Source organism: Patiria miniata, unplaced genomic scaffold (genome assembly GCF_015706575.1).
Source record: "Patiria miniata isolate m_02_andy unplaced genomic scaffold, ASM1570657v1 HiC_scaffold_1, whole genome shotgun sequence".
Taxonomy (NCBI): domain Eukaryota; kingdom Metazoa; phylum Echinodermata; class Asteroidea; order Valvatida; family Asterinidae; genus Patiria; species Patiria miniata.
The window spans coordinates 11,156,252-11,168,311 of NW_024037047.1; the positions used below are offsets into that span (position 1 = coordinate 11,156,252).

Sequence of the window (12,060 nt, forward strand, 5' to 3'; positions counted from 1 at the left end):
TGATCCTTTAAAATGAATTTTGATCCACAGCACAATAAAGTTGAAGGAATTCATTGCCGAGACAGAACTCGACTTAAACAACTGATGTTGCAAAACAACAAGCTCACATCATCTTATGGACTAGAGGGATGCACTCAACTCAGATATTTACAGCTGAGTAAAAACAGTATTACCAGAACAGGTAAGAATCACACCAAACTATTAACGGGCATTCTAAATCAATCTGTGCTGTTGAAATGTAGACTTTGGATTTGTATGCCTACAGAAGTGTTTGAATAAACCATCACGGTCCGCACTTGGCCTCGCAATTAGGCAACACAGTGCCTGTACATCCATAGCCTTGAGAACATAAATTATGACCATTCCAGGATGAATAACTTGCTGATTGTTGTTTGATTGTTCTTACAGGGGGTTTGGAGTCTCTTGTTAATTTAACTCACCTAGACGTGAGTCATAATCAGCTAGTCAGCATCAATGGCATTGGTCAGCTCATTCATCTCACAGACCTCAACGTATCACACAACCATCTATCTTCTGTACAAGATCTCCAAACATGTTGCTTGTTACAGAGTCTAAACATTGAAAGCAACAGTCTTGTAGAGGTATGTCTCTTACATAGACCTTCGTTTATAAACATGTTGAATTGTTGGATTGAGCCTGTTTGAAGTGTGATTGACGTAGAATTTCATTCCAGTATTTGTAATAGACCACCGGAATTTGTTGTTTCTATATTTAGATGCCACCAGTGCAGAATCACGTGTTGCTGAATGATCTGAGACTGACTGACAACAGTATAAGCAGTATAGTGCCATTGTGTCAGGCCTGGTTACCACTGCTGCAGTATGTCTCCATAGCACAAAATGGGTAACTATATGCGCCGGTCACACAGAAACATGTTTATAAGCCATATACCTAAGACAGTTTACTCATTCCTATTTGTTGAGAACCCGTCACTTGGGTGGTTTTAAATAAGGGAATAAATGTGCGCTTGGGAGGTGTTAAACACTATGTTTAAGACTGGTTGGAGTCTGGAATGCTGATAATTACCCGAGGCGAAACCGAGGGTAATTATTGTTGTGAAAGGAACAGATGATGCTCAGTAGCTTTGGTGGACAGCCGATCCTTTCCAGAAGACTGAAAAGACCGCTTCTGCTCACTAGGTCGAAAACCTTGGTGCAGTCAATGAAGGCAATGTAAAGGGATTTTCTTTGCTTACGGCACTTCTCCTGTAATTGGCGTGTAGAGAAGATTATGTCGATTGTGGATCTGCCAGCACGGAATCCACACTGTGACTCTTGATACACACGTTCAGCTAGCTGTTGGAGTCTTTTGAGGGCTACATGAGCAAAGATCTTCCCAACATGCTGAGTAGGGAGATACCCAGGGTCGAGATTTTTCTGGATTTCCGGATTTTTGGTGAGACTGATTCCGGATTTCCAGCATTTTCTGTTTCCGTAATATCGCGCGAAGCACTAGGTGAAACATCTGGCAAAATGTAGGCGGTATTTACGATAATGGATGGACTGGTGACAAGTCTGATATGCAATGTAGTCAAGTACCAGATAGAAATCAATGTGGTTTGAGCAGTAAAACACTTGAGGACCAGACTAATAATAAGTTTCAATGGTGTGTGCACCTCATGTGTGCGTATACAAGTATTATGCACATGTGCAGTGGCAATCCGTGAGCCAACATATCGGTGTCAATTTTGCCGCAAGGAGACCCATCAGTGCCTTCGGCTCGGGTCATTATCCGCGTCCAGGCCCCTAGCCGGTTGTAAATGTACTTATTTAAAACCGACCAACTACATATTTACTCCCTCATTATTGAATGAACTGAAAGAACCGTAACATCATGTGGATTGCATTATTTGTTTCAGCTTGTCAGATCTACCAGATTTGAAGTATTGTCTTATGTTGAGAAGATTTGACATCAGTCACAACTGCATAACAGGTAAACTGAATGAAATCAGTTATTCTTGACTAGGAGTCTGCATTTTCCATGTTCTTTATTTATCACATGAAATCCAGTTGGTTTTTTTAGGACGGTGAAGATTTAAGAGTGGCACAAACCCAACGTCACAAACATGGTCATCAATGATAAACGTTTATGCAGCCATAACTTGAACTGCTTTGATCAGTTAACTGTTGAAACACATCAAAGCAAATGAGATATTCTTTGATGAATGAATTTATGGGTACAGGGAGGTCTCATAGCATATTGATCATCAAACATGGACATAATGTACTATTATGTACATAGCCAAATGTAATTGTACAAAGAAGACAGTATGTCCTTCTTATCCTGACGTTTGTTTCATCATTAATAGTCCTGATCATTCGATGCTGTTCCATTTACCTTCTTAATTGTATTTTTGGTTGGAATGCTTTACAGATATGGATATAATTGTTAATGGTTTGAGAGACTGTAATCATCTTGAAGATGTATGTCTTGAGGGTAATCCAGTCACCCAGGATGATCAGTATAGGTAAGCTGTGAAATGATAGGAATACAGGGCCGAGGCTGGTCTGTACACAGCATGACCTCATATGGTCCAGCTCAAGACTTCAGTTATCTTAAAGGAAACATGAAATAGGATTTTTATGACTTAAATACATGTAAAACAGCTTTCTTGCCATGTAGCTATGACTTTCCACCTCCTTTGTAACCACTTCCTTGTCATTTCCAGTGAAAACAAGTATTAAGATCTTGTATGTATTGTTCCAACACATAGTAATGTGCATGAAAACAAGATGAGCTGAATTTCCACTGCATGTTTCCTTTAAGAATCTGTGTACAAAGCATTTTTAAATTGAAACATACGGGTATCATTTTCAGATGTGACAATAAAACAAGTTTGCTTTGGTGATACCTTCTACGTATCTTATGCAGTGGTCTCATGATAGGCCAACCCGTACGAGTGCTTCGCCTCATGATGTATGCATTGACAATGGTTGTATGTTTACATGACAGGTCTGCTGTGTTGGGTTCTTTAAGATGGTTGCATGTACTAGATAATGAAGCTATTATCAAGCCTATCTCTGTACCATCACCAAGGACTCCATTGGAAAGAATGTGTTTATCACAGTTATATGCTCAGGAGCAGCTACATACAACATATCAACAGCATACAGCGTAAGTTGACTGACCTTTACTGGCGTTAACAGGTTCCTGATCTTATTCTGCAGCTATATAGTTTTTTACATGATGCTTGTTTAATGATGTTTCGGATTTTGTTATGTACTAAAATCGCATTCCAGTTTTCTGCATTAAATCAGTGGCATTGTAAACATGTTCAATGGTAAGCTGATATTGGCTCAGAATGGCACCTATGGAAAATAGTGTGTTGTAATCAACAACACAAGCAAGGATGCAACCAACACGCGGTGTAATAGAGTTTTGCGCTGACATTACAAATATCTTCAGAAGACTAATTGCAAAGTATTCAAAAGAAATGTTGACTGCTGTGATGTGGAATATGGCCTCTTTATCCCCCTTGGGATAACACCATCTCCCACATCACATCATCAAGTACTGTTAATTGTTGATGATGGGAGCTTAAGCAGTTATATACATCATTCAATTTTAGACAGTGTTACAGCCGTCGAGACTGGTCTTGGTCTCGAGACCAGTTTCGAGACCAGTTTGGACGTGTAATTAGGGCTGGTCTTGGTCTTGGTCTCGCACTTGATGTTCTCGGAATTTTGGACTGAGACCAGCACGAGACCAGTTTAAAAATGCACTTTGCACCTCATAACCTGACAAAATATCTTGCAGTTGCCTAAAGAAATCCAAATCTCGCGAGAACACATACAACCGTTAACGTTCGTACTGACATAATTGACTACTACGTTGGATGACTGGGCTATGGCTGCCATCAACAAGCAAACAGAATGACGTATTATGTACATGTACCTTGTGCATTTGTGTCATCATGCATACATGGATGACTGGGTGTATAGCCACATAAATTGCGTGGTCCCACCAGTTACCGTCTGTAAAAAGACGCGTATTTAATGCATGGCTGGTTGTCGGGGCCCGTAGTAACATATTGCGTGCTCCCACGGGTTACCCTCTGTAACTAGACGCATGTGGTGTGCACTGTTGGTTGATCTTGACTCACCTGACTGGCAAGGCACCATGCTATTTTAGGATAGCGTATGTACATTGCCATGTGGGAAGCGTTCTTGCATGATCCTGAAAGTCTGTAGTGCAATTGCGCAAAAGTTTGTCGCTTTTTCTATTCATCAGATCCACAGTTGAATCATGTCTGCCAATTTGGCAACCATATAGTATGCATACAAAAAGCACAAGAAGTACATCAGTGCCAAAACTGGAAGCATGTGTGACAACAAATTAGCTACATGTTCAGGCATTCTTATTCCTCAGACTTTCAGAGGAAACAGTATTGTCACTTTTATTGTAGCTACACGTACATGTAGGTACATCAGTATCTAAAAGTGCTGAAGTTACTGCATGCACTGTGAATGTTGTGAAATTCAAATTGGGCTGAAAAGTAAAAACTTTATTGAAGAATGGAAAGTAAAAACCATTTGCAATGCTACATTGCAAGGCCATTCCTGTCAAACTAACTTAGCTCTATGGTCATACCCCATACCCTAGCTGAACCTCCACAATTTTACATCACCGTACAAAGATGATTCACATCCCTTTATTTACAAGTCAGGTCTTGGTCTCGGACTCTTGGTCTTGGTCTCGGACTGCTTTTGTTGGCCTGGTCTTGGTCTTGGTCTCGGACTGTCGGTCTCGGTCTTGGTCTTGGTCTCGGACTGCTTTTGTTGGTCTGGTCTTGGTCTTGGCCTTGGTCTCGGACTGTCGGTCTTGGTCTTGGTCTTGGTCTCAGACTGCTTTTGTTGGTCTGGTCTTGGTCTTGGCCTTGGTCTCGGACTGTCGGTCTTGGTCTTGGTCTTGGTCTCGGACTGCTTTTGTTGGCCTGGTCTTGGTCTTGGTCTCGGACTGTCGGTCTCGGTCTTGGTCTTGGTCTCGGACTGCATTTGTTGGCCTGGTCTTGGTCTTGGTCTCGGACTGCTTTTGTTGGCCTGGTCTTGGTCTTGGTCTTGGTCACGGACTGCTTTTGTCGGCCTGGCCTTGGTATTGGTCTCGGACTGCGTGGTCTTGACTACAAAATTGATTTTAGACATGCACAGAAATTTACCAACTTTGTGAATTGATGTTGCATTTGTAGGTCATTGACAGGAAATTCTCCAAGAGACATCCTGCAAGCAAATCAAGCAAGAGATGCATACTTGGAAAGTAGTTTGGAGCAGGCTATCAGGCATCGATGTATGCATGAGACTGGTGATATGACAGAGATTCAACTTGTCTCATCAAGCAGTAAACAATCTACATTGTATGAACAATTGTCTATGCAAAGAAAAGAGGAACGGAGTACAGATCCATCCGATGTCATGCCATCAGGTGGATATGACTCTAAAGATGACTACACCAAGATAACACAGTGTCGTCATAGTCCTGCAGATGACTCCGTTAATACGTTACCGGGAAGACATGTTCATGTTGATTACGTTACAATGGCAGAAGGCATGCCGGGTTACCAACACCAGTCTGCAGATGGCAACTTGATCCCTGCTCATAAGGAAAGTCAAACCGATGATGTGATAACACATGAACGGTCTTCATTGAACAGTGGATGCTATGCTTTGGAGCACAGTATAACATCTCCACCAAGCAGTTCTCAAGCAGTGAATAAAGCAAAGGACTCTCACCCACCGCAGCATCCAATCAGGTTAGCTCAGCACATGAGTGCTAGGTTGTCCTTATTGGGCTTTAGCCAAGTTAATGAAGGGTACAAGCAATCCTAATGACACTGAGGTTTAACATACTGTAACCAAATTATCTTATTTTTCATTGTCATGCATTGTTCAGGAGGTTTAATGACGTAAAATTACATGGGTATATGGGAGCTCTCAAGGAAATACGAAACTTCCGTTATTACAATGTAATATTCTGTAACATATTAAATTGAACTACTCTCTTTAGGGATGATACATGGGGCTTTTATGTCAAAGCGTGCTTTCACGTCAAAGCGTGCTTTCACTGAACATCTAAAAATATTCCCAAATATTCTGACTAGTTTTTATACATTGATGGGTTGGAATGAAACAGTGTGGGGGTTGTGGCAGTGGATTGTCTGCATAATATGGACGATTTGCCTGAGAAACCTCCTTACTTAGAAATGTGAACTCCCAAGCCAAGCAATCCCACAGATACCCCAGTATTAGTCTGTTCCATCTTTGGCTTTGTTGTTCATGTATAATAGTCATGCAGCAACAGTGATCCAAGCAAGGTGGAGGGGCTACGTAGTCAGACGAGATCTGGATATCCATACTAAGCAGGACCTGGCAGCACTACACATACAGGTAATGACGTCCACACATAAACAGTGTCATTACAACCAGCCAAACTGTGTGCAGCCTTGCTCATGATTGGATTTGTTGCTTAATTCATGGATATGAGTGAAGGATTTTGCAAGCTGTGTGTGTGAGGGGGGGGGGGGAGCCTAGCTCATTACTATCAATCCTGATCCAGCTTTGATCTACCACTCGCATTCAAAGACTGCGTATCAGGTCATGGCATAAAGTCATTTCAAAAATGCTGATTACCACTGATCAACAATTCCCTGAATGGGTCATGTCAGCTTACAGGTTGTGATTCAGCAATTGAGTAATAATAATAATAATACCGAATTCTTATATACATGTAGTGCACGCATCTACCAACAGTTAGGTACTCAAGGCGCTGGAGTAGACTTGGAACACAGTGGAATGTGTGCCATATCAGCCCTGAATCTTATCCCACATGTACCATTAAAGGGACAGTACGTCCTGGAATGCGCCCAATTGGGCTACTAAACAAATTGAAACGAAATGATGAAATAGCATTTAAAAGTAGAATATAAACGTCCACACAACCATCCTTAAAAAAACTGGCGTTTTTGTGTTATTCTTGCGAGAACCATGCGAGAATGAATTTCGGGGGTAAAAAAATGTTTGACTCTTAAATGTCAAGCGTTTCAGTGCTATTTGTGAATCCTGCTGCATCACATTCTGCAGACGTGCGAGAAACAACATTGGTGTATTGGTGCTGTGTGTAGTGACACTCACACAATGTGTAGCATACATTGAATGGATACGGTTGGATGTACATATGCTTATGCCATCAAATGTCCGCGACGTCCGATGTAACTAGCTATTCTCCTGAATGGTAAGACATAAGGATAGTTTCTTTTCAACCAGACCTTTGAAATAGGATAAGTCAACTACCAAAAACATGATTTTTTTTGCAGATTTCAGGCCACATTAGTTGTCACTCCTCCAATGCTTGTCAAGCCCCCTTGCTGGATATTTGACCTTGTCAATCCCTTCATTGAGTCCACTCCTTCATTGGGAGTGTCTGGCCGAGCGGTTAAGAGCACCGGACTCAATCTCTGGTGTTTCTGATCAGCAGAGTCCCGGTCTTGACACTGGTGTGCTTAAGCAAGACACCTAACCATTATTGCTTTGTCCTTGGATGGGACGTAAAGTCCTGGGTCCGTGCGTTGTGTAATGCATAAAAGAACCTAGTAACACTTATCGCTAAGAGAAGGGGTTTGCCTTGGTGTTTCTGGCAGTGTGTTTATCTTCAACCATATGGCAGCACTTGCAAGGAAGGAGAAGAATCTGAAGACTCCAGCAGATTTATGTCATTAAAGGCATCTATTTACTAATTGTTACAGGTTTGTGTACCACTGGACAAAAATTACCGGCAACTTGTGCCAGGCAGTCTCCAAGAAGAAGTTGACAGGCAAATGTTCATTCCCTGTACTGTAATTTGCCAAAAAATGTACTTGATTCTTGCCAAGGGTTCCTTTAGGTTACACTGCATTTGGTTGCCTCCAAGTTGCCTTGTGTGACTTGGCCAAAACAAAAACTTGAATAATTGTTGAGTTTTGCTGTGTCTTACCAGCTGTCTATTTCATTCTATGCATATTTGTTGAACTGTGCAGACATTATGGAGAGGTTATAGAGTCAGGAAGATGGTAGCCGTTGCCAGACAAGCAGTACGTTATCGTGATAGTGAGGATGAGGAGGATGCTATGTTATATGATGAGATAGATCCTACATCATGGGATGCAGCCCAGGTAAGTACCATATGGCCTTCATACCAGGGTATATCCAAGTGCAATCATTCTTATTTGATTTAAGGAAGCCCTTTTATTGGATGGGCATTTTACTTCAGCAAAACTCGTTAAAATAGTTAGTGTAGTAACAGTGAAGACTTGACTCAACTAATTACACTAGCTGAATAGAGAACAAAGACAGCTGAACCTGAGCAATTGGGTTAGAACCTGTTATTTATGATTGATCTTGAGCTCAGTAACATCCAGGACCCAATTTCATGACTCGACTACACTTAAAGAAATTACTCACAAGTAGTCCAGTACTCGCGAGTAGTTAACCAAATTCCCACGAAAGCAGAAAAATGACATATACGTTAATTTCTTAATTTGAAACTTATTTGTTATCCCCACTTTTCCAGTTCAGGAAGTTGTAGTGTTTATGAAATGTTGATTTTGAATTTGAAGGAAAATTTACCTTTAACCCCCCCCCCCCCCCAATTAGATCTAAAGTGCAACAGAGAGCTTTTAAAGTAAAACAATTTTCAGGGCCCTTAAGCAGGCCCCGAACCCCACGCCGTGGCTTCGCAAGTTGTTGAATCACGATGGAACTTCCACCACAGGTTTGAAAAAATCCAGGGGAGAACCCTGCTAACAGTTAGCATATTTCACAGGTTAGCAAGGAATTCCGGCTTGTGTGCATACGTTCATCCCGTCGTAAGTAAAGGATGTTGGTATGATGGAGTTAGCGCAGAATTTCTTGGCTAGCTCAGTTAACACAGAGTTACAGGCCATAAGCGCAGAATCCAGCGTTACGGATTCTATAAAATTGGGCCCAGGTTTGGTTGTAACAACATCACAGTTCACAATTCAAGAAAATAGAGAAGTAGTGCTCTATTAGGACAGAACGATAAGTTTCTAATAACATTGTTGATTTGTTAATGTTATGATTACAGGCAAATGTTGATAGTGATTGGTTGGCATCAGAGACTCCCTGTATACCAAGATCTCATCCTTGTGTACCTGCCACTAAGAAGCCATGGAGTTCACATCAAGCAGTCATTCAGCATGACATACCACAACCACCAAGGCAAGCTTGGTATGCTTCACCCATACCAAGCACTGTATACACTAACACAGATACTCAGACATCAGTACCTCATCTAGTCAGCAAACCACCCATACCACCAGTGCATTCAAGTCCAGCCAGTGATACACCTAGGACAACAAAGAGTCATCGACAAGATCAGATATCAGAGGAATGGTAAGACAGTGGCCCCAACATTATTTGACTGTCACTAATAGCTAAACTGCCTGCATACAAAGCTTGTGGCGATTCAATGAAAGAAGTGGACTTAACTCAAAAGGATTAGTTGTTCATTCAATTATTGACTCCCATTCAATATGCGTGGAATGTTGAACAGTTCTTTGTATTGTCTCTATATTTCTGTGGTCCTTGAATAAAGATTCCTAATGTTTCAAACGGAATCTGCAATTGTTTCCTGACATGAAATATTTACAAATATCCAGGCATTCAGGATTCCTCTTTACTATTATTAAACGCATGTCTATCTTTGAAACTAACAGCCAGAACATGCTTGGTTTCAGTAATTGACCTATCACCGTTTGTGAGTTGACCACGCCCCTTAGACATTTTGGAACACGAGCTGCATATGTACTTCTGTGTGCAATGCACCATACGCGCTAGTAGTAGTAGCATACAATGGCAAAACTAGTAGCATACAACGGCGCATTAAGTGCGCGCTCTCAAAGCAGTTGCTGCACACTCAACCGAAGTTGTCTCAGATTTCTGACATAACTTTTCATTTACCAGATGTTCTTCATAATGTGTATCAGAATTACACGTTCCCCACTGGCATCTGTTTGTATGTTTACAAGAAAATTCACGAAAACAACTACGGCTTGGCCAATGTGTTGTGAACAAGATAAGCGAATGGAAACGTGGCGCACAGCGCAAAGGAAGTTCTATTGCACGGTGAATAGAACTTCCATTGCACGGTGTCACTGCTGCTGGTGGTGGCGCTGTTTCAAATTGAGATCAATTGAATATGATTGTTTTCAACCTGTTGAACAGTTTGCATTTATATAAACTTGATGAACTTGTCGAACTTTTCAACAGTTTTAAAATGAATAAACTGGCTATTAAAAAAGGATTTATTCAGGTGTTATATAAAACAAATAATGAATGTTTCACGTTCGTGCAATGGAAAGAATAATTTCATTCGGTGACATATGAAATGTTCCATTCCACCCGGCTACGCCTCGTGGAATGCAACATTTCATCTGTCACCTCATGAAATTATTCTTACCATTGCACTCACAAACATTCATTATTTGTATAATATTCAACAGAAGCTGTGATTGGATAATGGTTGTGAACGACGATAGGTCAATTACCAACTGGAAATGAGGTATTTCCAATTATTGCGAGAAAAATCTTGATGTCCCTATGATGGAACAGTCAATAGATTATTCCAGTTACAAAGAGTTTGGTTAATTTAAATCAAATTTTAAAAAGCACTTTTTCATGGTAAATCAAGCTATTTTTCATATTTAATTTTTTTCTGTTTTGTTTTGTTTTTCTTATTTATTTGGCAGGGGCTTCAAAGATGCTGCAACAGCTGAGTTAATGATGAAGCGTGCTAAGAAGTTGTCCAAGGGAAGCAGTGTACACAAGAACAAAACACTCAGTAAGGAATGGAATATACATGTACTTGATGGAATCGTCATGAAGAAAGTGAAACATGCATTAAAATTACTAGAACCAGCAGTCATTTGATGTATTTCATTTTGTTGTATTTCATCTAGCTGTACACTTTATTCTATCCACATCATTCATCTGAAATCCCTTCTGTGTCATTTATCATCTTTGCCTTTGACAGATCCTCTGCAGAGATATCAACAGATGAAAAAAGTCCATGATTCTGCTAGAGTAGTTCCCTCCCCTAAAAGGGGAGTACAGAGACAGGAGTTCTTCCAAGGTATTGTGTGTCCAGATATGGGTTGAAGAGACATGCGAATAAGACAGAAGTCAATGGAATAATGTTAAAGATCAGTCCCCTTGCATTATTTGAATACATGTAAACTTCAAAACAAGTGAAAATCTGCCTTAACAAAGTGACTGATCTTTAAGTCAGTTACATTATTATATCATATACAATGAATATTCCAACAGTTTTCAGAGGTTAAGTTTCCAATACATGTACATACAAATTTAATCCAGGTTTTCTTGTGATGCATGCCATCGGTCCATGTATATGTTATTATCTTCAAATAGAAAAGTGAATCCTCGATCGTGATTGGTCGATCCACGGATCCTTAACACAAGGATAAACGACTCATCTAAGCTTGTTATACTGGTGTACAAAATGTACAGAACAAATTGTCTACATGCATGATATGCCGCGTCCGCGCATAGAAAAACGCATAGAACATGTACAGTAGAACAATGCTGGCACCTGACAGAAATTTGACCACCGAAAGACTGCAGTCACGCGCCGAGTCTTGCGCACGCACACGCACGATGCGCAGGTGCCATTTCACGCCTCTAACCAGAAATTTGGGGAAGTGGTTTATCCTTGTGTAGAGAATCCGTGGTCGATCCATGGCACGGCTTCGGGACACAGATGCACTACATTATTCCGTGTTCCACTCGCACTTGCGGGATAACTAACAATGTCTGTATCTTTGGATATTTAAATATTAATCTTGAATGCAGACAACCCAATAATGATATCTGATAGGAATGGGATCCTGTCAACTGTTTGAGTTATGCATGTTGCAAGAAAGATTACAATGACATCCAAAACTGTTGATTTTGCAGCTCGGGAACAGGAGATACAAAAGGCAATGACAGCGCAGAGAAAGGAGAAAGAACACAAAGAAGCAAGAACATTTGAGTG

General features: G+C 40.8%; 1 protein-coding gene across 3 annotated transcripts in view; it reads left to right on the forward strand.

The window, feature by feature from the left end:
- Positions 1-12,060, forward strand: part of LOC119723102 (leucine-rich repeat and IQ domain-containing protein 1-like) — a 53,595-nt gene that overhangs the window by 30,296 nt on the left and 11,239 nt on the right. For 2 of the 3 annotated variants that reach the window (XM_038193629.1, XM_038193638.1), the window contains exons 13-25: positions 31-181; positions 409-602; positions 737-864; positions 1,880-1,953; positions 2,395-2,488; positions 2,974-3,135; positions 5,207-5,767; positions 6,302-6,401; positions 8,027-8,161; positions 9,094-9,401; positions 10,757-10,848; positions 11,041-11,139; positions 11,982-12,057. In XM_038193629.1, the coding sequence (XP_038049557.1) occupies positions 31-181; positions 409-602; positions 737-864; positions 1,880-1,953; positions 2,395-2,488; positions 2,974-3,135; positions 5,207-5,767; positions 6,302-6,401; positions 8,027-8,161; positions 9,094-9,401; positions 10,757-10,848; positions 11,041-11,139; positions 11,982-12,057 (2,174 nt within the window). The remainder of the gene's footprint in view (positions 1-30; positions 182-408; positions 603-736; positions 865-1,879; positions 1,954-2,394; positions 2,489-2,973; positions 3,136-5,206; positions 5,768-6,301; positions 6,402-8,026; positions 8,162-9,093; positions 9,402-10,756; positions 10,849-11,040; positions 11,140-11,981; positions 12,058-12,060) is intronic. The other variant, XM_038193648.1, reaches the window with a different exon arrangement.